We start from the raw sequence: 27,778 nt of genomic DNA, 5'->3' as shown, positions 1-27,778 counted from the left end.
TCTAAGTAGCTCATAGAAGTGGAATCCTAACAGTATTAGTCCTTTTGTAACTGGCTTATTGCACTCAGCGTAATGCTCCCAAGGTCCGTCCCTGTTATGGCAGGTGTCAGATTTTCCTTCCTTTCTAAGAGTGAATAATATTCCATTGTTTGTCTGTCAGTGGATACTGGGGTTGCTGCCACCTCTTGGCTCCTGTGAATAATGCTCTTTGAACATCGGTGAGCAAACACCTCTTTAAGACCCTGCTTTCAATTCTGTGGGGAGACAGCTGTCTTTGGTTGACCCCCGCAGGGGCCGCACTCTGTTCTAATGCTTTGCGTGCATTAACTGATTTTGTCAGACCATCTTAGGAATTGGGTGCTCCTTAAATCTCCCCTTTTCACAGATGAGGAAAACTGAGGCACGGAGAGGTTCAGTCGCGTGCCAGTCGGCATGGAGCTTGGGGCACCGTCAGTAAGCACCGCGCTATATTGCTTCTGCCCCAGTGACGATCAACGTCTGAAATGCAGCTTGATATACTTAAGTCAGACACAGAGCAGACCAGAGCAGAGAGCTTAGATGCAAAAACGGGAGGTGTTACTGCCCTCCACTTCTTTTTCGTCTTTGAAAAAAAAATATTCCCAGTCTCTTTGGTCAATGACTTGTTCCGTCAATTACTTGAGTCTTCACGTTCAGCCCGTGGGGCAGCAGGTGGGGCCCACTCCGGCTGCATCCCTCAGGCCTCAGAGAACAATACAGGGCGGTGTGCGTGTGAGTAGTGGCTCTCCCTGTTTTCTGTCTCTGGCTGCCCGAGAGCCTTGCTGGAGAACAGCTCCCGGAACAGGGGGACGCTGCAGGCAGAAGGAGGGGGCGGTTTGTGCAGGCATCAGCAGGTGCAAAGGCCTGGGAGGGCATTTCAAGGGCACGAGGGGCCTGTGGGTCACTGGGCCCGCTACGCCAGGAGGCTCTGGCCAGGGTGCCTTGGTCACGAGGGCAGTGTTGCCCATGGGGCGGGCTCCCCAGGACTGGGAGACGAGGGCATTCCAGGATATCACAGAGCCCTCCCCCATGGCCAGGCCCACTTCCCTCTGAGAGATGACTTGCACTTCCCACCGCCCCAAGCCGGGCCTGCTTCCTCCTTTACTTCCCAGCCCCGGGGTCCCTCCTAGGGCCTTGTTTCCCGGGATGCCCTACTCTCCAGCTGCACTGGGCAGAACCGTTGTATCCCCTGGTGACAGATGAAGAAACTGAGTCTCAGAGTGGTAAGTGGACACAAAGTTTGAGGCCTTGAGGCTGTGTCCCTGCTGCCACCCGGCCTTCCCCAAAAGGGGAAGTCACTTGCTCCGGGGTATTTGAAGCCGCACCGGACCTCAGCCGGGGTCTGCTGACCTCCCCATGGACCACGGGATGGCCAGGACAGCTGACCAGGAACCTCCCTCACAGGGCATCCCTGCCCATGAGGGCACTCACCACGGCATGTTTACCAACAGAGAGCGCCCCTCCCTTCAGCCACGCAGCTCCTCCCCTTCTCCCGAGGAAGCCAGGCCACCCAGTCCTGTCTGTGTCTGGCAGCTGGAGAAACTGAGGTGAGGGTAAGTGGCTTCTGCAAGAGTCCCAGGAGCCTGGCCCACCTCAAGCTGGGCGCCCTTGATGGTGCAAGGGGGCCAAGTTCAGCTCCCACCTCTTCAGGCCTGGGGCTGCCCTGGGGGTTTTCTCTTTGTGGCTTGATTTCCGGGAAAATGGCTGAGGAGCCTTGCTCTCCATCAGGCCCCACCCAATGACAGAGGCAAGTCTGTGACTTGGCAGGAGCTCCCTGGGAATCCCAGCATTGCGGGGGCTTGGCCAGGCCAGGAGGGGAACGAGGCTGCCCCCAAACCCCTCAGGGCCTGGATGTTGGGAACTCCTCCTCTGATAAGACAGGACACCCATCTGCTCTGGGCTTCTGGACTTTGGAGAAGGAAGGCGTCATGGTGGGGGCTGAGGCATGAAGACCACCTGGCCCCTGGGGAGTGCCATCAGCTGTGTTTTTAGACCCGGGGCTCCATCCCTCAGGCCTCGATCTTCTTTCTTGGAAATGGAGGTGGCACAGGCTTGGGAAGTTGCAGGAAAGGGTTATAGGAAATGGTGCTCTTACAAAACAATAATGCCCCTCTGGGGGGGGGAGGGCCAACTCTTCGCCAGGCCCTCAGCCAGCACCACATTGCATTTTCTCACGGAATGCTCTCCATTTTACACCTGGAGATAGAGCCCAGAGAGGCAGAGTAACTTGCCCAAAATCACACCGCTAGGAAGGCGTAGAGCTGGGGTCCCAGCCCAGAGGTGTCTAGATCCAGAAGATGATTCTTAACCCCTGCACCGAATCCACGGGAAGGAGGAAAGCCATAAGTCTGTGAGCACACACAGCTTGCCCCAGAAACAGCAGGACTTCCCATGACATTCCTCTTTCCCAAGATCCCGAGATTCCATCACTTGAGGGTTCTATCGGTGTAAGAGCATTGGGGTTCTTCATCATTTGCTTTCACGGGGCTCAAGAAGGACGGCCCCGTTCCCCCAACCCAACCACCTCGGGCAAAAGCAGGTGCTTCACCAGTGCCTGACACTTCGTTGTTCACGAATATTCCTTGGATGAGCATTGCTTCTTACCCTGTAAGGGGCCCTGGCTGCTTCTGGGGAAGGACACGAGGGATGGAAATAAGGAGGCATCTCCCCTTATAACCTTTTTGCACTTTTAAAATTCTGTGCCGTGTGATGGTGTCGCTATCCAAAACATTGTGAGGGTTAAACACCGAAAACATCTAAAAACTACATTTTAAAGGCCACTAAGGTGGGGAGTTATGTGTGCAGACACAGTATGGGAATCCCTGCAAGGAGGAAAGTCTTTGAAATGTCTACTCCAGGCCCCATGGGTCCCAGGAGAGGAGCGGACCCAGGGGTGGGTTTGACTTATCCAGGGTTCATCACCTCCAACCATTTCACCAGAGGAGGGGGCCCAGGGAGGCCAGGCCGAGACCCTGGCAGCACTCACCCATGGGAGCTCCCGGCCCCCAGCACATCTTCTCTCCAAGGAGGGCCTGCACCGCCTGGGGGGAGGGTGCGGGTGCTGATTCCCCCAGACCCAAGGCCTGTCTCACCAGAACTCCGCGCAGGCCCACTGCCCAGCACTCCACGTGGACTGGCTGGAGAAGGGCCGACAGAGCTGGGAGAGGGGCCCCTCCAGCCTGCTGAGTTCCCGAAGGGACCTTGTGGTAGCAAAGGAAGGAAATGAGATGGGGATGGGGGTGACCCTGGGAACGCTGCAGCCTCCTCCCCTCCCCTCCCCTGCAGAGGGGGGGACCTGCAAGGACCACATCCTGGCCAATGAGGATGCTGACCCCACGAGGTGTGGGGCCGGGAAGGAAGGGGCTGGGGTCGCCAGGCAAGCAAGGAAGAGGGAGAGACTGTGCAGGCACAGAGAGGACACGCTGAGGGGGGAGCCGGGCCCAAGCACCAGGGGACCAGCAAGGAGAGGTACCCACAGAGGCACAAGTCCCAGGTTGAGCCAGGACTAGGTTCCTAGGTGACACTCAGGTCCCCTCCCGACACCCCAGGACTGTCTTTGGGCTGGCAGAAGGACTGGCAAGCCACAGCTTGGACCTGAGCCCTCTGCCTTGGGCAGGATGCCCCTCTGCGCTTTCTCACTGCCCTCCCCAGGCTGGGCTACAGTCCCAAAAACTGCTCAGAGGGGGCCTTGTTTTCCCCACAGGCTCAGGGCCAGGGACCAGAAGCAACCCCCAGTCCATGAAGGAGCCCCAGGAAGTGTGGGCATTGAGGAAGGCAAGCTGAACTGGAGAGGAAAGAGCAGGGAGCCACGCGGGAGAACGCGGGTAGCCAGGCGGAGACGAGACCAGGGATCAGCTGGTAAGGCCCAGGACCCAAATAGGATGTCCTGCTCCACTAGGGGAATGCAGACACTGGGCACGGCCCCTCCATCCGCAGGCCCACTGCAGGAACACACGCACACATGCTTCCTTATCAGCCAGACAACCTGGCCCACAAGTCCGGAAGCTGCCCTCTGAGGGCCTGCCCCTCCCCCACGCTTGGCCTGGACAACAGGATGGCCAAGGAAATATGCTAGACTCGTGGCAAGGCCTCCTAGGACCTGGTGGGCAGGGAGAACGGGAGGGTCAGGGGCAGGATGGTCAATGGCCAGAGTCCGGCTCCCTTGGTCTGGCCCACCTCTGGGCCCCAGCTTTCCTGACTCCGCCCCCACAGGGCCTGCTGTTCGGCTTCCCGCTCATCCCCACTTAGCCTCGGGAAGCCAGCCCCAGTGTCCAGACCCTGCTAGGCTCACAGGAACACACACGAGGCGCACATACGTGCCTGGGCATGAAGGTTCCGGCCAGGAAAACCTGACTTCCTGTCTCCAGGCCCAGACACGCTCAGGAAGATGGCCCTGGGTCTCCGAATGGACCTTTCCCCTGAGGCAGGAAGCTTCTGTCAGAGAGAGGCTCCCTAGCTTCGGCGCCTCTCCCCAGCCTTCTCCTGGGCAGCCTCCCCTGACCCCACCGACCTCAGGCTTCGCTACCCGTCAGAGCCCCCCACTCCTGCATGGGGGACTGCTTAGCTTCTCTTTGCAGACTATGGTCTGGCCAGACCCTGGGCACATGGGGTTACAGGAGGGCCAGGGGTCTGAATTTCAGGCTGGCTTATACTTCAGCCTCCTATGCGTGGGGAGCACAGACAGCACCCCATTTCACGGCTAGGGAAACAGAGGCACAGGGAAGTAAAGGAATTTGCCTGCTGTCTCCTGGCTGGGACTGAACCCCTCCCCACCTCTGCAGCCTGTCTTGGAAACCCAGCCCCAGGACCCTCAGCCTCCAGCCAAGGGGCTCAGGCAGAGCCAGGCCTGTTAGGGTCAGGGTCAGGGCCAGGGGCTGCGGCAGGAGACATCCACGAGGGGATGGGGGCTCCAACACGGAGTATGGGCTCCCTAGGGAGAACCTGGCCAGGGTCTGATCCAGCCCTCCTACACCCACCCCACCCAGGCAGCGCCCCTCTGACACCTCCCTTCCCCCTGGTTGTGAGGGTCTCAGGCTACCTGTGCTGGGGCCTGGCGGGCAGCAATCTCCACCCTCTGTGGGCCTCAGTTTCCCCACAGCGGAAAGACACGATGACCGCTTGTCAGCGGCAGTGCTGGGACAAGTTCTGCTCCCCCCCCCCACCCCTCACCCCAGGCCGGGGGCCCGTGAACTGAACCGCAACCTCTCCAGTCCTGCCCCGCCCACCCCACCCCACTGGGTTCCCTGCTTAGGGAGGTCTGGACACCCCCTCAGCCTCCTCCCTCCCCACCCCTGACCCCCAGCCCCCTTGTGTTCATGGAGGGGGCTGCCCCTAGTACCTGCTTCCTCTCCCTTCAGGACCCCGACTACACTCAGATCTGGCTCTATCCTCCAGCCCTGGCATATGGGCTGTGGAAGACCTGCCCGAGCACTGCCCCTGGCCGTTTGAGGTGTGGGGAGGTGGGCCCAGGGGGAGGCGGGACAGTCCTAACCCCCCCATCCTGGGCCTGCAGGCTGTTCGGACCATCGCCCCATGCTCAGGAGACTCAACTTCATTGGGTTCTTAGAACCTTGGCCCACCTGCAGTCACTTGCCCCCCACCACTGCCGTGGTCAAGGTCAGGCTCAGAGTGACGGTGGTCTGCCGCAGAAGGGTGGTGGGAAGGCACTCCCGGCTGCCTGTCTCAGTGTCCCCCCACCATCTCAATGCTCAGCCTCCCTGGCAAGCTAGAGGCTGCCCAGGCAAGTGAGTTTCCCTGTAGCCTTGCCAGGACGCGGGAGTCAAATCCCAGTGCCAGCCTCCTGGGAGAGAAGGGGGGCGGGGAGGGGTAACAGGTGCACACCGGAGCAATCTCTTTGCAACCCTGCCTGCAGAGCTGAGACCAGCAGGATCAGCAGCCCCCACACATACTCCATCGGTGACACTTGCCCTGCTGGGAAGTCCCTCTCACATCTAACCCAAATACTTCAGGCTGCAGAACTGCCTTGGCCTTTTCTTGTCTCCCAGGAGCCCAGGCCTGTTTAGAACAGGACAGAACAGTGCCCACCCCTGCTGGGTGAGGTTCATTTGCACATGAGGCCAGGATCCCAGGGTCAAAGACTGTTTTCTCTGCAGCCACAGACACAGGCCTTCCCAGCTCTGGACCTGCCTCAGTCTCCCCATTTGTACAATGGGCAGGAAAGGGCCATCAACCAAATGGAGTCACCACAGAACCTTCCATCCTGACCCCTTGCTCCATGGGAACCCACACCTTCTGCTCCCACCAACTCGGGCCCGCCCTTCTTTAGGGAGGCACCATTTAATTCACCTTTATTTTAAAAATAAATACTCGGTTCTTCACATTCAGACTGGGGGTGGTGCCGGACAGTTAGGCAGGGAGGCCTTCCCTGGTGGGCAGTACCGAGAGGAACCTCCGCCGCCCCGAACACTCCCCCACAAATGCCTGAAATGCCTCTTTTCTTCTGCGGGTGAGCAGCTGGCCTGGCTGAGCACGGAGAGCCCTTACGGGCGGGCTTCAGGTTGGGGCAGGGCTGAGCGTGCCTCTCTGGGCTCCCAGCTTGGGGCTTCATGCCCAGGTGACAGCGCTGGCCCTCCAGCTAGTGCAGCCCCCACCTGAGGCCCACCGCACCCCCAGACCCAGGAGCATTAGATGCAGGTCAGCAGCACATCCACGGAGGTAGGCACCTCGATCTCTTCGAAGAGCACGTGGCCCCCAGCAGCCCCAGAGCCCGCTGCCTTGGCCGCTGCCCGCAGCAGGTCCCGCGCGTGCTGCAGGAGTCGCTGGTTCCGCCGGTGGCCCAGCCGGCGAAGCGCCAAGATGGCCCGCACATGGTCCCGCCTACAAAGACACGCCCCGCGCTGCAGGCCCAACAGCCCCGGTGGCAGTCCCAACCCTGAGTGAGGGGAATCCCTGGGCTCAAGTACAGGGGCACCCAGCATTCCTGCAGCCTGGCCTGAGAAAGGCCAAGAATGACCGAGGCCAGGGGGAGCAGTGCCCCTGGACAGGGTGGCTGGGGCTCCAAGGGTGCTGAGCTGGGTGGGGAGGGGAAGGGGCATGCCCATCAGGGAAAACAGTCTAAGCTGAGGTTCAAGCAACAGTGGAAGAGTGAGCGAAGGAGTGACACGGCCTCAAGGGGAGCAGGTCCAGGCCAGGAGCTGTCCCAGGCCTCTTCCCTAAAGCACTGTGCGGGGAGCCACAGGCAGGCGGCAGGGAGAGAGGAGGCTGCCATGGCCCAGCAGCATCTGGAGCGTAGGGGAACCCCAGGCACCAGGGGGGAACCCCCTGCACCATGAGGGGGTAGTCGTTTCCAGCCAAAGGCAGAGACAGTCCGGGCTGGTGAAAAGAGCTTTCCTGAGGGGGGCTCTCTGTGGCCTCCCCATCGTGGAATCTCCAAGGCTACGGAAAGATTCGGGCTGGAATTTCCACGGAATCGATGACTCACCATTCCCCCCCAACACACACCCCGGGATCAAAGCCTCCTTCCTCCTGGCCGGGTGTCAGGAGTCTCTGGGCTCCCAGTAGGGCTTTCTCACAGAGGGGACCACGCCTCCCCTTCAGACTGGCGGATGGGTACTTGTCTCCATGGTCTGATGCCCAAGGAGGGGCCCAGACCCCAGCCATCCCCCCCCCCCGGCTCGAGGGGCCTCCTCACCCCTCCGCACTGAAGAAAAATGGCCAAGAATAGCTTCTGAAGGAGGGGCAGCCCCTGCTCCTTGCTCCTCTGGCCCGCCCCTGCCCGGGGCCATGGTCCCCAGTTCCCTACGCACCTGCACATAGTAGCCTGCAGGGGGCGCCCACCCCACCTGCTCAGCAGCTCCCCTCTGCACCAGAACCATCTGTGCCTCCCCGTGGTTCATCACCTGCCCACCTGGAGCCACAGGGACCCTCTGAAGGCACCAATCCCCCGACTCCCCCCTCTGCCCCCAGGGCCTGGCGGCGCTCCGTCCTCGCGCCCAGTGAGGGAGCAGGTGGGTAACGGACCTGATGTCAGGGTAGCTCCCGATGAGTGTCTCCAGGTGCCTCCGGATGTCCTCCTTGTAAGTCTCGCCCAGTATGTCAGCCACACACGGGATAGCCTGGTCCAGCCACGTGGCCTCAGAGCCCTGCGGAGATACGGAAACAAGTGCCACCTCCCCTGGGAGCCTCCTTGCCTCCCGTGCCTGCAACTTCTCCACTAGGGCACCGCAAGCCACCACTCCTCCCCCACCCAGTCGCAGCCCCCACCGCGTCCCCGCTGTGACTGCCTCCTGCATGTGTGGTGGAAGGGGACTCAGGCATCAGCGTTGTGGACTCAGCCACAGCCCAATATTCATCTTCCCTTCCCACAATACAGTGCAGAGATGTCTTCCCATCTCTGCTCAGATGGGTAAACTGAGACTCCAGCCCGGAAGTACTGCCCGGAATCCTACAGCAGGTGGGGGACCAAGAGCCCAGATAAGGGCTGTGTGTGTGTATAGAGGAAGTGCCTCAGCTCCAAAGGCTGGGTCGGGGTGCTGGAAAAGCCCCCCAGGGGCCCGCCCCTTCCCTCCTCACCCCACCAACCCTATGCAAATATATGGAGATGGCCTCCACCTGGCCTCACCACGCTCTGCCAGAACTCCCAATCCCCCTCCTGGTTGATGGAGAGCGAGGAGAACCACTTCTGGCAAAGCCCACCCTGCGGGGGCGCTTACGGAGGCCACTAAAACGAGAATGGGGGTGCCGGTGGAGGCCCTAGAGGAGGCGAGCACGGGGGCCCTCAGTTGATGCTCCTACCAAGCCCTGGAAAGTGTCACCAATGGCCTGGGCGTCGAGGCCCATCTTCTGGGAGCTGGTCATGCGCTCCTCACCGCGGAACCGCTCACGCGGCCTCAACACCTGGGCCAGGTATTCACGGACCACGTACCGGTGCACCTCCTGCAGGGTCTCCTGGGCGGTCAGACAGCAGGGTCAGGGTCCAAGCTGGTGGCCCCAGCCCAGGGCGCGTTTCCACCAGAGCCCTGTGCCCCTGAGATACCTGAGCCCGCAGTGGGGCCACGTGCTCCAGATGGCGGGCGAAGGCCACCACCTTGTCCATGAGGGGCTGCAGCACGTCCTGTGTCAGCCAGGCCTTGGTGCACAGGACCCTGAAAAGCGGCTGGGAGCAGAGGGGGACAGGAGTCTTCCAACTGCATCCTCCACCCCCCCAGACCCTCTCCTTAGAGCCCAGTGCCTGGCTCCCCACAGGGGCGTTTCGGGCCAAGGGACACCCTGTCCCCAGGAAGAAATTCTGGAGGGGCTGACTCCCTTCTGAAGTCACCCTGGTAACATCTCCTCTCTTGGCCATGAACGTCACTAGGCCTTTGGCAGGAATGCCTCCTCCAGGCCCTGAGCTCCAGTGGACAGGGTTTGAGTTTGAGCCTCTAGGTGGGCCTTGCTTAGGGGAGCCTGGGGAGGCCTTGAGGGGCTGGGTGAGGGGCCTGGTTCCTCCTCCGAGAGGTGGAGACTGAAGTAAGGAGGCGTCTCCTGACCTCACTGCTCAGCTCAGGTCCCTTGCCCGCCCCCCAATGTACCACCCCTGAAGCTACTCAGGGGGACATGTGAATGCTCTGAACTGGCCCCCGGGCTCCAGGGCACAGGGAGCACCTGCTGGGTGTGGAAAGTGGGGAGACAAGTCCCACTCACTTGCACATCACACTGCAGGCCCTGGAGCAGCCGCTTCTGGAAGGTATAGGTGGCAGCCGCTAGAGGTTTCTCCAGCTCTTCAAAGGTTCCTGGGAACCTGGCCAGAAGACTGGTCCTGGGGAGGGGGGAAGGGCCAGGACAGGGGAGGAAGTGGGTGAGGAGCAGCAGGCTGTGGAAGGAGTTCCTGCGTACAGCCATGGAGGCTAGGTGCCATGGCAACTCCATTCGCTTACACTAGAATGTGAGGGGCGGCCCCCAGGGCTGCATGGGGTAATAACCCTGAAGATGAAATGATCCTTCTAAGGCGCTGAGTCCCCACGCAGCCCTCGGGAGCAGGTGCTCCAATCTCTGTTTCACAGATGACAAAAGGAGGCACAGAAAAGGGAAGTGACTTATCTCAACGCACACCGCACACCGACAGCAGGTGGCAGAGCTGGGATGCGACCCCAGCCGGGGTGGCTCAACGTCCACGCCCACAGCCGCTGGTGCATCCACATGTGGGGGACACTGAAGCTGGTCCTGGTGTTGAAGGCACAGAAGGGGGGGCAGCCACTGCCAGCAGAAAGGGGGGCCTCTGCCTTCTGGGGGCAGAGGGACCCAGGTGCCACCCCCAAGGTAGTGGGCAGGGCGGACGGAGTGTCAGGGAGGGCTTCCTGGAGAAGGGAGTGTCCCCGAGAAGGAAGATAGCTAACTTGGATGAAGGGAGGAGAGAAAGGAGCCCAAGGGTTAGGGTTCGGGTTCGGGTTCGGGTTAGGCTGGAACTTCTCAGCCTCTGCCGAGTGTTGAATCTCCTCCCTGCATCCCTTCCAGGAACTCAGCTCTGAAGGGCGGAGGGAGGACCTCACAGCGGGGTGGGAGCGGAGAGGGGGGCCATCCATGGAGGCCTTCTGGGAAGTGGCCCCAACACCACCGCTGGGTCTGGATTCTTCTCCCATGCTTGCTGCCCCAGCGGGAGCCTGCTACGCCCAGGTTCCCCGAGCTCGCGCGCCCCCTGCTGGCCACGCCGGGCACCTCCCCTGCAGCCGGAGACCCACCTGAGCTCCTCATAGGCGTTGATATTGGCGCCCAGATAAGGTTCGTTCACCGCCTTCGACTCTAGAAAAGCCTTTTCAAACCTGGGGGCGAAGTATGCAGAGACCTTAGGGACCTTACTGGTGGTGCTATGACCTGGGGTCAGCCCTCTGCTCAGGTCCCCACCCAGACCCCCAGGCCTTCTAACGAGGCTCCTCCCTCTCACCTGTCCCGGGTCTCAGACTCAGAGCAAACAGGCTGGGCCCTCCCCTGGGGACAACGGCCTTGGCCACTCCACCCACCCCTCCCCGGGGGTACACGTGCCCTCACCTGGGCAGGAAGAGGCCTAGCGCCCGCGTGCAGATGCGCAGGGTGGTGGCCTCCAGTTCCGCGGAGATGGCACCGGCCGCCTTCACGTGCTCAGCGACGAGCTGCAAGAAATGCCACCTCCTGAGCCCACGTCAGAGCCCAGATCCCGATGCCCCCTGTCCCCCACCTGTGACCCAGCGACGTCTCCAGCCTGCCCTGCTGTGTCTCACCATCTCAGCTACAGCTTCCAGCCGCTCCTCCCAACTCCCCACATCCACGGGCCACTGGCTAAGCTGGGTGCTGTGCCCCAGGGCTCCCAGGCTGGCATGTGACCCACGGTCCCTGATTCCACCCCAGGGGGGCCTCAGGCTCTTGGCTAATGGGGAAGGGAGGTTGGGACGGGACTGTATAGTACTGGGTGTCTTCACCTCGAGGGGGACCAAACACCACCAGAGGCCCAAATATACATCCCTCCTCCCAAGGCTCACCATGTGGACATCGATGGACAGCGGCGTGTGGTAGAGGCCCTGTAGCACATCGGGGGGCTTGGCGTCTGCCCAACGACTCTGCTCTAGCTGCAGGATGCTATCGAAGCAGCTTGTGATCTTGGCCTGTGAGAGGTGGGGAGAGGGGCACAGTGAGACCCTCCCAAGAAGGAGGTCCCAGTTCCCCTACCTCCTGAGCTCTGTCATGCACCCTCGGAGAAAAGCACCACCCTGCCGGGGCATAGGCCATGCCAAAGGCCGCAGGGTAAGAAGTGGCTCAGGCCTGAGCCAGGGCCACACACCCAGGGTGATTCCGGGCACCCTACCTTCCCACAGTGAGGCCGCCACATTCAACCCAGATCATGCCCCTCGGGCCTGGCCCTGCCCCGGCCTCACCTCTAGGAAGCTGGTGTAGTCATTCTGCAGGCGAGCCCACAAGGCAGGTGCCAGGAGTGGGGGTAGTGGCTCTGTGGACAGAGTCAGGTCTGGGGCTCCCAGGAAGTCAGGACTGGAAAGCAGGGTAGGGGCTGAGCTCCGATGCGCTAGTAGCTGCCCCAATTTCCCCCTGGCTAAAGCCTAACACCATCACAAAGCACCACACGGCACAGAGATGTGCCGCTTTCCAGCCCACACCAGGGAGGTCCAGAAGTGACGAACACCTGCCTGAGGCCACACAGCAAATTAATGAACCCAGGAGTGTTTAGTCACCCTCTTCCCACCTGCTCTCTGGCCTTCAGAGCTGAGGAGTACCCAGCAGCAAAGGTAATCCACCCCACCACACCGCAGAGCTGGGGTGGGAGCTGGCAACAGGCCCTGCCCTGTACCTAGGTGCCCGTCCAAAGGGAAGAGTGGGGGTGAGATCCAACCCGTGCCCAGCGTCTGTGAGCCACAGCCGTGTCCTGCCTGGAGGGCTGCCCTTTTGTAAATGTGCACAGGCACCCTGCCGCCTAGCATAGGCCCTCTCCCTGGACTCCCCTCAGAGGCTTTCCTGCTCTCAGGCACGGGGGCACGCGTGGCCCTTTAAGAAAACCCTGGCGGGAGAGTACCATGGCCCAGAGCAAGAAGAAAGGAATGTCAAAGTCCCTGGGATCTCTGACGCCCAACACCAGCCCTCTCCCAGGGAAGAAAGAAGAAAGGTGCCCCTACTTCTCAGAGCCAGGCAGGCTCCCAAATGTCTCCGGGCGGGCAAGGCCAGCCCCTCCTGGCCCCCCGTGGCGCTCTGGTTGGGGCCTCACCTGCCGTAGACATTGGCCGCCCAGTCCAGCAGGACATAGAGCTGCTCGCAGCCCCGGGCGTCCTGGGCGAGCTCCTGGAGGCGCTGGGCCACCGCGCCGTGGAAGGCGCGCAGGTAGGCCTCCCACGCCGGGAAGCCGGCGGCCGAGTAAGCCGGCTGCACCTCCTGCCGCACCTTGTGCAGGTCGCTGCGCACCAAGCCGCCGAGCTCGGCCAGAAGCCGGGCCAGGCCCGACGCGCCCTCGGCCTCGGCCTCGGCTGCCCCCGGAGCCTCCCCAGCGCCCGCCTGCTGCACGCGCTCCTGCGCGCTCCGCCTCACCGCGTCCTCCCAGTGCTGGCGCCAGCGGCGCGGGGTGAGCAAGAAGTCGCCGTCGGCGGGGGGCGCTGGGTGCGCCTCCTCCTCCGCGCGCACCACGCGGCCCAGCTCCCCGAGCGCGGCCGCGTCCACGCCGTCGGGGCCCAGCGTTTCGCGCACGATGGCGCCGATCTCGGCCGCCAGCCCGTCATAGTGCAGACACAGGTCCATGGCGCGCCGCGCGAAGCCGGTGGGGTCCTTCTCGAAGGTGTGCGAGGCTTTCTCGGCCACCAGCCGCACCTCCAGCTGCCGCAGCTGTTGGAAGGCCGCCAGCAGGTGCCGCTCGGTGATGAGGTCGGCCACAGATTTGCCTTTTGCGAGGACAGGCGAGGAAGGCGGCCGTGAGGGGTACGGCCTCAGCGCCTTTGGGCCCAGCTCCCGTGTGTCCTGCCCTGGCAGCCCCCAGGACCTCCCCTGCGGGCTCATGGCTGCCCTGCACCCTCTGGGACCCTGGCACCTGAGAGGGCCAGGGCCTTGTCCGTCCCTCTGGTTTGGCCAGGAGCCAGGCTGTGGAAGGCTGTGGAGAGGTGAGGGTTCTGGAGTCGTACAGGTCTGGGTTCAAATCCCATTTCTCCACTTCCTGGCTGTGAGACTGGAGGCAAGTCACTTAACCTCTCCGAGCCTCGCTTTGCTGACTCACCTGTCTGAGCTGCCCAGTGGACGCTGCCCTGGTTGAAATGCTGGGAGAATGTAAAACACAATCGTGCAGGGCGGTGTCTGGGGGGCTGGGGAGGACAGCCTGTCAGGAAGCCCCCGCCCAGCTGCTCCCCCCTGGCCTCTTTTCCCCCATGCTCAGTACTGTTCGTGAAGCTCTCACCTGCCTTGGGTTCCAGTTCCTTACGCCCCACCCCAGCGGAGGACTGCCGGCTTCGACCATCCATGACCCTAGAGGGCACTTCTGGGCCATGGGTCACCCCTGGCACCTCAGTGGCATGGGACTGGTCAGCAGTGGAGCCGTTATCCTTGGCCCGCCGTAAGGACCGGAACAGGAAGTGGGACCCGCGCTGGAACAGGCCCAGGTCCTCCTCGGGGACCTGGCCTGAGGGCCGCTGGCTTGTCCGGGAGAAGGCCCGCCGAAGGGTACCCAGGCCGGGCCGAGTGTCCTCGCGGTGGGTGCTGGCCGCACCCTCACTGCTTGCCCGCCAAGTACCCCGCACTGGTGGGGTCTGCAGCTTTGCAGGCTCCTCGGGGCTGTGTGGCTCCGGCCCAGAGGTCACTGTCCGTGCCAGTGACATCTTGGTAGCAGAAAAGCTGGAGATGAAAAGGAGGCTCGGGTGGCCTGGGGTGGGGGGCGGTGGTGGCCGGCCCTGGGGAATGGGCACAGAAACCCCGTGAGAACCCTGTGAGGCCTGACAGAGCCGTGGCTGGGCTTGGTCAGTGAAGCTTCTCCCAGGAGACGACCCCCAGGCCAGCACCAGGCAGCTGTGGCGGCCAGAGCTGTCTGTGGCAGGCTGCAGCTGGCACTGAGAGGCAGACAGCTGCTTCCTTCTGGAAAACTTCCCTGACACCACCTTCCCCAGAGTACCCCCCAGGTACCCACCTCCCTGCCTCTGCCAGGCAGACCCTCCCGTCAGAGCTGGAGAGGAGAGTTGAATTTGCAGGTTCTGGGGCACAGCCCAAGCCACAGCCTACAGTCCCGGGGGGTGGGCCCAGCAACCACATCCAGGATTTCCTGGACGTTAGGTCCTGAGGCCTAAAATGCCCACTCTCCCCCACCTCCTAGCCTTTACTGCTCTCCCCCCACCAAAGCCCTCAGCTCACCCCCATTCAGCCCATCGGGCCTAACTGCTTCTGCTCAAAGGGGAGCTCAGGGACCCCTGTAAGAGGCCACCTCCTTCTCTGGGTAGCTCAGAACTGGAGGGAGACGGGGTCAGGCCTGAGGTCTGTGGCCACCCCTGGCTGCCTCCAAGGCTTATCTGGCTATCCGGCCTTGCAGCACTGTAGGGGGAGTGCTGGGAGGGACCACAGGTCTATATTTGACCTGGGGCTGGAGGTCCCCAAGGCAGTACTCACCCATAGCTTCTCCTCCCCACCCAGCCCTGGTGTGCTCCAACCCCTCCCTTAAAGGGGTTGCCGAGGGGATCCCTAGGGCATAGGGGTGCAAAGCAGGCGCTGCCCCTGACCCACCCTGGGCTCCAGGCCCTCTCTGGGCTGTACCCACACTCCCTTCCAGCACAGCCTGGCCTGTGTTTGATTTTCTGGCTTTAGGTTACGCTGAGGTGGGAGAGAGGAGAGAGATCCCTCAGCCTGCCGGGACCTCCCACCCACCCCTCTGTGAGGGTGTTTCGGGGGCGGGTGGGCTGTCTTAGACCAGCAAGATCTTACTTTAGCCTTGGAGAAGCTGGCCAAAAGGAGGGCTGGACCTACTGAAGTCGCTGACCAACCAGAGGCCAGAGCCCCCAGCCCATCCCCAGGCTCCCCCACCCCTAGGACAAAGATCAGGCTGTCACCTGACCCTTGGGTGACATCGGGCAGGAACACCTCTCCCTAGGCCCCCATTTGCCTTGGGTGGGATAACACTGGGATGGGCAGGGCCCAGACCCTCACCCACCCCCAATGCCCTCTGGGGGTCAGACACGCAGGTGGTCAGTGGAGGCCTCCCTTCCTCTTCCCAGAGGCCTCCTAACAGCTGGAGAGAGGCCCTGCCGAGGGAGAGGCAGGCCCAGGTGATTGATGGGTTCTTATCAGCCCTGCCCAGGTCACAGGTCATCATCCTCTCCTGGGCATTGGGACTCGGGGACCCTGCCCCCACTCGGACTGACCCGCACATGCAGGGAACATTGGCCCAAGAGCTTTCCGCCCTCCCCACCCCCAACTCCCCTCTCCCTCGTGCCCCTCAGCAACCAGCGGAGTCCAGAGTCCGAGGTGCCTGGGCTCTGCACAGATTTGCTTGAAGCGCCCTCACCAGGGGCGTGTGGGGAAGGTCAAGTGGGCCCTGTCTCGGATGGGGAGAGCTCACACTTAGTAAGTACCTACTGTATGCCCAGCCCAGGCCTGGGACACATCAGAGCCCCATAACAACAAAGTTGTGGGGTGTCGCTTCATCTCATAGATGAGGAAACAGGCTCAGAAAAGAGGTAGGATCCTGCCTCCAGCCACACAGCTCGGGGTCAGGGAGCCTCGACCAACCCAGGCCTGTGCAGACCCAGGAGCAGAGGCTGGGTTCCCGCGTCTCCCAGCTCCAGTGAGCCAGGGTTGCTGCCCAAGGAACCCTTTCTCCTGGCCAAGGGGCCCACAGTGGGGGCAGTTCCCAGATGCCAGGAGGGGGGCCGAGATGCAGATTCTGGGGGAAGGAGGGGCAGCTGGCAGTTTGGGTCTTACGTGAGGCTACACAAACAGACGGCCCCCTAGCCTGCTCAACCACCCTCATCCAGAGCTGGACCTGCCCTGAAGGCCCGTTGAGGCCCCCGGCTGTTCTCCCTGCCCCCTTTGACCTTGCTCCCACAGTTCCCAAGCCATTATTGACCTTCCCATAGCACAAGTCAACCAGGTGATTCCCTTGCTTTAAACCCTTCCATGGCTCCCCAGAGTCTGGCACCCCAAGCCTTCCCATCCACAGAATTCCCTCCAGCCTCGCCTCTGGGCCTCCTTGACCTGCCCCCATCCAGCCTCCCGGGGCGCCTCTCTGGCCCTGGAATGTGCAGCCTCCCAGCTTCCTCTCAGGCTGCTCCCTCTCCCCGCCTCCCCATCTTTGCTAAGTCTGACCTGGATTTCAGGGCCCAGGGGTATGGGTGACCCCCCCGCCAAGGTGTCCTTGGGCTGTGCTGCTCGACTCTCCCTGTGGCCATGGGCTCTTCCTTACTGGCCCATCAGCTCGCTCCCCATCAGTCCAGAGCCAGCCTGGAGGAGGAGTGGACCATCAGGGTCAGGGTCGCCCCTCACCTGGGTTGGGCTGGTCAGGCACCACAGTGGTATCTGCTGGACTCGATGCCCTGCTGGCTCCACTGGCCACCCTGTACCTGTCTCCCCATCCCTGTGAGGACTCTCTCTGGCTCTTTCTCTCTCTGGCCCTCTGGCCACGTCGCCCTGAACGTTCAGAGACCCTGGCTGCCTCACCGGCGGCTCGGGACTAGTGTGTGTTCTTGCCATTCTAGTCAACATTTGAAGGATTAGTTAAGGCAATAAGACAAGAAAATAAATGAGGTTTCAATATTGGGAAGGACCTGGTGAGTCTGTCATTATTCTTAGATAATATGATCATTTGCTTAGAAAAGAGCTTTCCTGTGTATTAGTAATCCTGTCGAAAAAGGTGCTCCTCTTCTCGGAAGTGACAGAACGGAAGACGCTCCGGACTGCCAGCACCCGCAGGAGACGCCGACTCCTCCACAGGGGGGCACTCGAGGCCCTTCCTCACCCCCCACACCCAGCTCCCCTCTCCTCCACCCCTCCACACAGGCTTTCTGCCAGCAGCCAGCCCCAGCGAGCCTCAACACTGAGCAGCCTTTCCGGGCCGCGGCACGCACCTCCCGCGCCAGGCCTGGCTCCAGCCCTGGGCACACCTTCTCCCGAGACTGAGGGGCATCTGTGCCTTGACCACGGGCCCCCCAGGGCGGGGAGTGGGCCTGACTCAGCCCCCAGCCAGGCCTGGCCAGTACGTGCCAGGTACCCCAGGGAAATAGATAAGCCATCTAATGTAGGGTAAGCCTGGGGGTGTGTTACCACCTTTGTGGGCCTTGCATTGACCTGAGTGTGTCTCCCTGTTCGTGTGCCTCAGAGGCCTGGGAGCGGCTCCGTCCGTGAGCCCGTGCGTGTCTGTCTGTGCCCGTGTGCACGTCTTTATGTCCACATAGCCACGTTCTGCGTGTTTGTGTATGCACACGGTGGTTTGAGCTGGTACTCTGGCCTTGGCTCGAGCTGAAGCCCTTGGTCCAGAAAGCCACTAGCAGAGCCGGAACTGTCCTCAGCCCCCTGAGTCCCCGCCCACCGCCCACAACATCCCCGCGGCCCTCCTGCTGCACCTGCACCAAACATACCTGCTGGGTGGGTAGAGCCCAGGGCCCCGGGCAGGACAGGGCTGCCAGGAGAAGCCAGCTGAGCCAGGCGCCCAGAGCTGGGCCTCGGTGGTGAGGCCTCTGGAGCAGCCAGAGTGAGTGACCAACAGCTGGGACTTCCCAGCCTGGTCTGAGCCGCTCTGGGCCCACCAGCCCCACCCCCCGCCCCACCCTCCACCCCCACTCCAGTTTCACTTTCAGAAGTGCTCCCACTCCCTTCCCATTCCAGAGACTATCGCTCCAACCTTTGATTCCTAGCAGTCTATGGCTCCGACTTCAGGGAGCACGGCAGGGGAGGGGCAGCCCTTCACAGCTCAAGGCAGTAGGGGAGGGACCCTGCAGGGACTGCAGTGGCCGCCAGCCCCTTCTGTGGTCACGCTGAGGCCAGAGGCCAGAGGCGCTGGCCTGCCGGGTGGGGGGGGGGCGGGGAACACCCAGCTCACAGCACCCCAGCCCAGAAGAAGCCCTCCCTCCAGGGCCTGTGTGTCAAGCTCATCCTGAGAGCCCCTGCCTGGCACCGAGAGCCAGAAGCACAGAAACGTGGGCCCTGGGGCCCTGTGGGGGGAGAGCGGTTCAGGGAGGATGTCACAGTGATAGCCAAGGGAATGTCATAAGCACAGCCCATGCCAGAGGGCTTTAGGAGCTGGCGTGGGAGGGGTAAAGGAGAGGAGGGTTGCCCTCAGGGGTGAGGAGGAGGCGTTCTGGGCAGGGGTCACAAAGGTGTGGCTGGGGCCTGACCCTGAGGAGTCAAGAGCAAAGCCCTCCTCCACAGTGGGTCAGGCCGGAGATGATTTGTAGAGAGGGCCAAGACTTCCCAGAAGAGGCAGGCCCCACATCTTCACGGGGGGGATTCCGTTGCTGGCAACCTCGGAAAAAACTTAGGGAAAATCCAAGGAGGACTGATCCAGGCCTGTCGCAGGCAGGCTGGAGCCAGCGGGGCAGGGCCGGAGCAGGGCAGGTGCGGACAAGCTGGTGCCTTAGTGTCCAGGGACTGCCAGAACACAGTACCACTGGCTGGGGGGCTCAAACAATAAACAGACATTTATTTTCTCAAATTCTGGAGGCTGGAAATCTGAGATCCAGGTGCCTGCAGAGCTGGTTTCTCCTGAGACCTCTCTCCTGGGCGGATAGATGCCATCCACTCCCTGCGTACTCGCGCAGTCGCCCCTCCGTGCATGTCTCTGTGTGTGTCTCCTGCGCTTATGAGAACACCAGTCGTACAGGATTAGGACTCACCCTAATGGCCTCGTTTTAACTTCATCACCTTCTTAAAGGCCCTCTCTCCAAATATAGTCTCCTTCTGAGGTACTGCCGGGAGATACGAATTCAAGGTAAGAATTTTTTGAGGACAAAATCCAGCCCATAATAGATTGGAAGGCACCTGAGAGGCTGCAGCACCCCACTGCCATCTGTAGACAGGCCAGATTGGACCCAGAGATGCCAGCACCTCCTCCAGGAAGCCCTCTGGCTTCCCACTTGAGTCATTAGCCCCCTGAGCCCTGGGTACCCCTCTGTGAAATAGGGTCACAAGAGTCCCAGCTGAAGCCCTGAGGGCTGGAAGGGCCTTTCCCCCTAGCTCAGGCTGGTCTGCTTGCTGGCCTCCTGTCCCAATTGTCTCCAGCAGTCAGAAACCAAGAGATGGGAGGGGAATGCACAGCTCCAGAGACAGAAGGGACACCCCGCGGTGACTGCCCGGGGCTCTTCGGTGGGAGTCCCCGGGCCTCTGTGCACTCATTGCACTGGAACACCGACTCAGAGAGGCGTAGGAACCTGTTCAAGGCCACACAGCTGGTGAGACAGAGGCCAGGACTCCAGCTCCGGGTTCTGTCTCTGAGGGCTGGGTCTTTCTGTAGGACCTCCTTAGTCTGACCTTCCTGGTCTCGGTTCACAGGGCACGTCAGGGTCACCTCCTCTCAAGAGATGGTCCCTGGAAAGCCGATGGTGCCCAGGGCCTGGGGAGTTGCTCTCGGGCCTCTCCCCATGTCCCAGCTCTGCCCCACACCCACCCCAGCCTGTGTCCATTTTCGGCATGACACTGCTGGTTCTTCATCCTGCCTCCACGCCGTGGTTCCCCGACTGTCTCAGTAGAATCCCTGTGGAAAAGTCCCGGCCTTGTCTCAGAGGAGCCTGGGCTCTGACGGGACCGCACAGGACTGGTCTGGCCGAGGTCAGGAGAAGGCAGAGCAAGGGGGGGCAGGTGGGAGGGGGAGGCACAGCTGGGGACCTCAAGTAGAGGACAAGTCCAGTTGCCCCATGGGGAGCTGCGGGAGCTTGGGAGGGGCACTGGTGACGAGCGACTCTGCGCTTCAGGGAACTCCTCCAGAAAATGCAGGTGTTGTTGGCATCAAATGGGTCCCGGGCAGCAGAGCACCTGGCTCCCAGGTGGGGAAGGGCAGGAGGCAACTCTCACCACCAGATGCTCGCCCGTCCTGAGGTTCCTGGGAAGCCAGGCTGTCACACCCTGAATGCAGATGCCAGAGGTGGCAAATTTCACCCACACCGCGGCCAGAACCAAACACAGACTGGTCGGAGAGCAGGAAGCCTGGGCTCCAGCCTCTGCCCCTAACCGGCTTTGGGTGGGGGCAGGGGACGGCGCTTCTCTCTCCGAGGCTCATATTGCCAAGTCCATCTCCGACATGCAATAGGCAGTGACCCCAACCCATGCCAGAGGGATCCACAGGATGATTCCCAAGGCCCTTTCCCCAGGTGGCAGGCACCTGCGTGTGGGGGGTGGGGCCTCAGGGAATACGGGCGGGGCTACCGGGTGGACGGGGCTTCACTTTTGGCATCTCCCCCTACCGTTACCCCGTTACCCCGGGCACCAGCCCTCGCGAGTGATGGTGAGTGGGCTGGGGGCCAGTCTTCAAGGGACCAGGTCCTGCAGGCTAGGGGCCCGTGCTCGGTGGGGCAAACATGCTCTGTCCTGCCCCCAATGGACTGCTTTGGTGGGTCTGACTCCCCCACCCCTAGGCTCATAGGGCACGATGGGGTCCTGGGACCTCCAATTATGGGTCACCTCCACTCAAGGTCTGCTCTGGTAGATGAGCTCTAGGGCGGTATTGCGGGTACCACTCAGGCCTGGGTCTCAGGGGGACCTGGACTCTGCCCCAGCTCAGCTATTTGTCTGCTGTGGGACCTTGCGAAAGTCGTATATAAATGGGTGTAACACTGTGCCTGGGAGGGGCTATGATGAAATCTCAGTAAATGACACCCTGGCCCACCCCACATTCCGGACCAGAAATACGGAAATCACCCCTGTTTGCTCAAATCCCTCACCCCATGTCCCGTGTGTCAGTCAGCAAGTCCTGGCGTGCTTCCTGTGAAATGTCTGCCCGCTCCCATGTCCCTGTGGGACCACAGGAGGGCTGGAGGAGGAGGACAGGAAGGGCTTGGAAGGACAGTCCAATGCCTCTCCTAAGCTAGAGACCCGGGGGGACCACGGAGACATCTGGGACTGTGGACGTGGCCCATGGGGCCACGGGGTTAAAATTAAAACAGGCTGTCAGGCAAACTTCCACACCTCCGCCTCCCACCTCTCCTGCAATTGGGGGTGGGTTATTTTTAGAGGTTAGCAAGGCCTTCAGGAAAGAACAGAGGGGCCTGTGTCTCCCGCCTGCCCCTCCAAGCTCACCAGGGTCCTGTCCTATCCTGCCTGGGCCCGAGGACTTTGTCGAGCTAATATTTATGCAGGGCTGCCTCCTGCCAGGCCGTGAGCTTCCTCTGGCCTGGGTCAAGCTAGCCACGGGCAGGGGACCAGGATGGGAGGATGGGAGGGAGGGTGGCACACCTGAACCCAGGCAGTGATAGGGTTTCTGCTCCCCATGCTAACCCCAACCAGCCAGGAGGGCTCCCCTTGTACAGAGGGACAGAGCCAAGAGACAATGTCACTGGACCACATGGAGGGATAGGACCCTCACATGGCCAGGAAGAGGTGCCTCCCCGCCCAGCCCCAGGGTTCCCGTCATAGCTGGGGCTGGGAGGAGCCGTGGGCACCTTGTCACACCTCAGTGTGTTCATCTGCAAAGTGGGACTTTTGCAAGGATTTAACGAGATCCAGCCTGGAATAGGACACCCCATCCCATGGACCATTCCTGTGCCCTATGCTCCCAGGGAGGAGGGGTGCGACAGGAAGGAATCTTGCCCTCGAAGTCCAGCCAGAGCTGGAGGCCCCAAGGAGAGGTGGGAGGGCCACCTGGAGGAAGGTGGCCTGCCTTGGGTGGTCCCGGCTGAGGCCAAGCAGAGCAGAAGGCCCCAGGCAGAGGCATCAGAGAAGCAAACCCTACAGCCCCTGGACGGCCCCACGCACCACCCCCTACTCCCAGTGTAGAACACCCGAGTGGTCACTCACTTGGCACTCTGGCCTGGTCAGCTTGGGCTCTGAGCCAAGGCCCTTGTCTGGAAGGCCATGGCAAAACCAAAACTGGCCCCAGCCCCTTGAGTCCCTAGCAAACGTGCTCACCAGCCACCAGGAAGGGCCTTTATTTCAAACCTCAGGACAAGGAGGGTGTGATCCAGACCCCGTGAGGAAGGAGGCGCTGGCCGGTTCTCCCCGCTCCAAGCGTCAGCCCAGCCACCCCGGAGCCAAGGCCCCTCAGCGGTCAGCGAGCAGGGGCAGGGTTTGCAGGGTACCCTCCCCCCCGCACCACAGAATCTGACAGTGTCCCTGTCCTCTCACTGCGAGGCCTGGGGGGCCTGGTCCTTGCAGCTGGCACGCTCACTGCCAGTGTCATCCAGAGCCTTCCCTGGTGCTTCCCTTGGTGAGGGGGCTGCAGAAACATAAAGGTCTCTGTGTCGGTGGGGCTGCATTTCTGATAGGCTTGCAAGGAAACGGGCAGTGGGGGGGGGGTGCTTCAGCCGGGCAGGGCAGTCAAGACCCGGAGCAGGAGCACTCCCTCGCCTGGCACATCTCCCCAGAGCGAGGAGGTGGCAGATTGAGGGGAAGTCAGGGGCAGACCTGGAGACCCACCCCAGGGCCCAAGTTCCAGTGGTTACCCAAGGGGTGGTCTCTGGTGCCGCTCTGGGCCCTGGATGGAATCTGATGGAGGCTGAGGGGGCTTTGGGGAAAGGTGGAGGTTATGGCCCGGATAGGCCCCTTCTGGGCCCAAGCTGCTGGGGGCTGACATCTGAGGAGGGGGAGAGGGCAGGCAGGGTGCTAGGCAGCCCCGCCTGAGGCCAAATTCATTTCTTCTTCAAGGGAAAGACTCCCCAGGGCACGAAACTTCCCAGGGCACAGCTCACCCCTCACGTGCCCTGCACAGAGGCTCCCATCGTCCAGCCTGCTGTCTCTCCTGTGCCTCACACCTGGCCCCTGGAACACCCCTCTCCTGCCCACACATCCTTCTCCCCCCAGAAGCTTCCTTGGCTCTGGCAGCCCCTTGGCCTTCAGCCAGGCACCTACGGCCAGCACAGGAGCCTGAGCCCAGGCGGGCGAGTCTCCCCACCTCACGGGCACCCGAGCCAGGCCTGCTCAGCACCATCCCCCACCCTCTCCAGGCCCGCTGAATGCACGCTTGCCCCAAAGGCAATGAATCAGGAGGGAGAGGAGAAGAGGAGCTGGACTGAATGGGAGCGCGTAGTCCCATGTCCAGCAGACCCTTACTGGGCGCCTTTCGCAGGCCAGGCCTGGGACCACCACAGCCGATGGGGTCCTCGGGTGCAGGTGGGAGGGGGAATTGGACAAAGAGAGGGTCAAGCCCAGGAGGCTCCCAGGGCCCCCGCGGAGGCTCAGAGAATGGGCAAATGGGGGCGATGGTGTGCACGGGCTGGAGGGGTGGAGGGCCCTGTTTGCAGGAGCAGGCAGGAGGAGCCCCTGCCTCTGACTCCTTTCTCTTGGCACCCCCACAGGCAGCCCCTCACTCACCAGCAGCGACCTGGCTCTGGGCTGACCCCCTCAGGGAGGCCTCTGGGGGCCAACGCAGCTCCCCACTCTCCACAGAGCCCACCTCACTGGACTCTACCACGATTGCGGGCAGCCACTGGCCCCGCCCAGGGCCCTTCTCCCGGGCACCTGCCGTGGCCTGCAGGGAGGGTGGGCAGCAGTCAGGGCGCGCCGAGCCCTGGGCTCCCTGCTCCCTCCCACCCTCCCACACCCATCCTGCAGTCTGTTCACTGGGAAGATCAGGGGCCCTCCCTGCCCAAGCTTCACGTGTGTGCACGTGTGTGTGCGTGCGTGTGCATGTATGTGTGCATGCGCATGTGTGTGTGGTTGTGCAGGTGCCGGCACCTCCCCCAGCCACCACTGGGGCTGGAACACTCAGCACCTGGGGCACCGAAGGATCCATCTGGGCTCAGCCCTTAGGCCCATTTCACAGACAGGAGACTGAGGCCAGAGAGGCCAAAGCCACATGATGCGTGAGCCCAGGGCTTCTGTGCGTCCACAGCTGCCTCCTGTATCCTGCGCAGCCCCTTCCTGGGGTCTTCCCTGCAGGGCCCTTAGTCTCCTCCCCAGCTCAGAGGAGCTGGGAAGCTGTTACCATGGCAACCGGAGGTTCTCTGGGCTTGCTCTGGGCTCATTGTTCGGTGCCCACAAGAGCGTGAGGGGGCTGCCTCCCCAAGCCCTCCCGGTGCCCTCAGCATCTCCGCCTCCCATTCAAGGCCTTCCAAGGTAGAGGCCCGAGTTGCCCGGCTCCCGCACAGCCCTCTGGCTCTGATGCCACAGCTGCTGACACCCGCACTGTCCCTTGTCCCTCTGTCCCTCCGTGTCTTTGCTCCGGCAGGTCCCCCTTCCTGGAGCTCCCCAGCCCCCCAGTCTGATGTAGGAGAGTTGCTTGGTGCCTGGCTCCCTTCCTCCAATGGCCTGAGGGCCTTGAGGAAAGGCAGGCACGCGGCTGCAGGATTTTGCTACATGGCTCTGAACCACCACAGCCCAACCATCTGAACACGTGTTTAAATGCACATTCCCGGGCTCCAGCCCAGACTCTCTGGGTGGGGGGCCCAGGAATTGGCATTTTAACCGAGTACCGCAGGTGACCTCATGGGGCCGAGACATCTGTGGAATCAGAGGAACGGCAGAGCAGGGACCTGGCTGTGACCCAGCGACTGGACTGTCCCGGCTCCTCCCACTAGCATGGCCGGTCCTCCAGGAATCCCTCCCCCCCTGCTGTTCTTCCTATCCTCCAGAAGGCCCACTGACCCCTACCCGGGGTGCCCTTGGCCCAAAGTGTGCCACTGGGATGAGGGAAGTCCAGGCCAGCAGTGCTTGGAGGTCTAAGGCTTGGTGTCCATCCAGCCAGGGAGGCTGGCCCCGTGTGACTCTGGGTTGGTTCCCTTCTCTAGCCCCACTGCCTTCCAGCAGTGCCAACAATGACACTGTCCCAACTCTAGAACGCAGAACATCAAGACTGCACCCCTCGTGTGGGGATTTCACTTTTGGCTGAATCAACACAGCCTCCGAAAACTAGGGGACCAAGGCAGGGGACTCTGGCATTGCCTCACCCAGCAGAGAGCAAACTGCTTTGGGGACCAAACCCTAGAGTCCTCGAGGTCCAGGAGTGGTGCTGAGTGAGCCCGGGAGGCTCGGCCTTCAATCGCTTTATGCACCAGACTTCCAGAGAGGAGCAACCATCTCTCTCACACAGATGGGTAAACTGAGGCATGCCTTAAATCATGGGCCAGGGCTTGAGACTGGCTTTCTCCTGTCCCCCATGGCTGGCAGACCCCAGGGCCCCAACTACATACCTTTCCTGCTGGGCCTCCAGCCTCCTCAGCTGGGCTTAGCTCTGGCATGGCAGGCCCGGGGGCGGTCATGCTGTTGTCACTGTCGGGGTGCGCAAAGACGGGGGAGAAATGAGGTGTCTGCCGTGGGATAGATACTGGAGTCCATTCTTCTCCTGGAAGCTTCCGACTGCTCCAGCCTACACCCACCCCACCCTGGGCCCATTGCCCCCTGCTTCAGCTGGACTTCTCGCACCACTGTTCCCTGCCCAAGCCCACCATTGGAGGGGAAATGAGACAGGCACCACCCAACATGCCCAGGGTTGTGGAGAGGCAGGGACAGAGCAGGAGAAGCCGACTTAGCCTTGAGACCCATGAAGGCTTCCTTGAAGAGGGTCAGCTGATCTGAGGCCTGAGGGATGAGCAGGAGGCAGCCTGGCCAGTGGGGAGGAGAGAAGATGTTCTGAGACAGGGAACAGCTAGGCGGGGCACAGAGATCAGGTGACCCAAACGAGTTTCAGAGCCAGGAGGCTGGGAGCAGCAGGACTCAAGTTCAAGTCAGCCAGAGGCAAAGGTGGCCAGGTCCTCTCGGAGAACGGACACCCCATACCCATTCAGGGCCGGGCCCTCGATACCCACAGCCAAAAGGAAACCCGCATCCTGCCTGCACTTGGCCATGCTCACTTGGGCCAGCACAAGGGCAAGGGAGCCCAGCCAGAGATAGCACAGCAAGAGCTCTGGGAAGATAGGCACCAGCCTCAGACTCTCCACCTGTACTTGGCCAGAAGCAGAAATGGGGGGGGGGGGTGTCTGGCTGGGAGGCCACAGAGGGCTGCAGGCAAGGGGCAGGAGTGCTGGGAGGGAACTGGGAAGAGGGCCAGCAGCAAGCTGGGGGATGGGATACCTGTGAAGCCTTGCTGGTTGTGGAGGAGGGCTCCTGTGGGCACCCAGCAGAGGGGAGGGTTGCTATTCTGCAATATGAGCTTTCTTTTACTGGACACCCAGCTCAGTTTGGTTCAGGTCCCACTGAGACCCAGAGAGGCCTGGGAGGGGGCCATATGGCTCCACCCAATCCCAGAGCCCAAGAGAGCCAGCCCCTACCCTCCCTCTCCCAGCCTATGCTCCCACGTCAGTCCTTCCGCATGAGCTCCTCCTGGAATCCCATCCCTCAGCTGGAGCCCAGGGCAGCCAGGGCAGAGACCAAGAGACTGGACTCAGAGATCCGCACAGATTCGAGAAAGAGCTCAGAGGGAAGGCAGAAAAACCAGCTAGCCACAGAGACAAAGTAGAGGTGATAGGACTGGAGAGAGAAGAGGGAAACAGAGCCAGGGGGCCCATACAGATAGAGGAAGACAGACCGATGGACAGAGAAAGAGAGATGAGAGAGACAGATGACAGAGCTGTCATCTTGGGCCAAACCAGGGGCCAGGCAAGCAGACAGCAAGTCTCTACCAGCTGCCTCCCGGCTGTCCAGCGCCAGCTGCAGCATTCGCGCATCAAGGACTCCCAACACGCACACGGCCGCAGGCACCCAGGTGGGCAGGCCAGGTGTAGCTGCGCACAGCCCCCAGGAGCTCTGTTCTCGCCCAAAGCCCAGCATCCAGCAGCCGGGAGCTGAGCGCGGCCCCCACTCCTTCCTCTTTCCCGGGAGCGCTCCGACTCCAAAGCCCCCCAAACTCCCCCCCTTTCTCCCCTCCCAGCCAGGCGCACCAGGGCGAGGGCTGGGACTGGGGTGGGGAGGTGGCGCCCCCTGCGCCTCGCTCACACTCACCCTCCAGCGCTGGATGCTCGCGCCGGGTCTCCGGCTCCGCTCAGAGCTGCCAGCCTGGGTTTGCCCTCCCTGGCTCCCGCCCCCCTCCCGGGCACTCTCCGCCCACACGTGCGCACCCGCTCCTCATTCACACTCAGGCCGCCACGCTTCCACTATCCCTGCCCCAACTCCCGGGTAGCGCGTCGACCGCATCCTCCCTCGGACAAAACCGCACCCCCCAGCACCTGATCCTGGTCACATGAGACCCCAAGCCTCAGGTTTGAGGTTCAGGAATTGGGGGGGGTGAGAATTCAGTGGGGCCAGATACATG

The 27,778-nt window shown here is 62.0% G+C and overlaps 1 protein-coding gene and 2 long non-coding RNA genes across 3 annotated transcripts; 1 reads left to right on the top strand and 2 right to left on the bottom strand.

Moving 5' to 3' along the window:
• Positions 1-559: 559 nt before the first annotated feature.
• On the bottom strand, positions 560-1,587 carry LOC121105200. The gene is made up of 2 exons (XR_005837591.1): positions 1,450-1,587; positions 560-830 (listed from the first exon to the last, which is right to left on the bottom strand). It is a non-coding gene; the product is annotated as an uncharacterized LOC121105200 (long non-coding RNA).
• LOC121105199 lies at positions 1,470-6,354 on the top strand. The gene is made up of 3 exons (XR_005837590.1): positions 1,470-1,571; positions 3,722-3,876; positions 6,132-6,354. It is a non-coding gene; the product is annotated as an uncharacterized LOC121105199 (long non-coding RNA).
• On the bottom strand, positions 6,311-14,288 carry EXOC3L4 (exocyst complex component 3 like 4). Its single transcript, XM_040641387.1, has 12 exons — positions 13,871-14,288; positions 13,493-13,495; positions 12,701-13,364; positions 11,862-11,973; positions 11,469-11,591; positions 11,002-11,102; positions 10,695-10,775; positions 9,661-9,775; positions 9,014-9,133; positions 8,773-8,925; positions 7,999-8,120; positions 6,311-6,855 (listed from the first exon to the last, which is right to left on the bottom strand). Exons 1-12 carry the CDS (start codon positions 14,286-14,288, stop codon positions 6,663-6,665), a joined length of 2,205 nt encoding a protein of 734 aa, XP_040497321.1. The 3' UTR covers positions 6,311-6,662.
• Between the last annotated feature and the right edge of the window lie 13,490 nt (positions 14,289-27,778).

Source organism: Ursus maritimus, unplaced genomic scaffold, assembly GCF_017311325.1.
Source record: "Ursus maritimus isolate PB19 unplaced genomic scaffold, ASM1731132v1 scaffold_25, whole genome shotgun sequence".
In the NCBI taxonomy this organism is placed as follows: Eukaryota; Metazoa; Chordata; class Mammalia; order Carnivora; family Ursidae; genus Ursus; species Ursus maritimus.
Note: the sequence above shows the minus strand (reverse complement) of the source record. Positions and strands in the feature narration are given on the sequence as shown.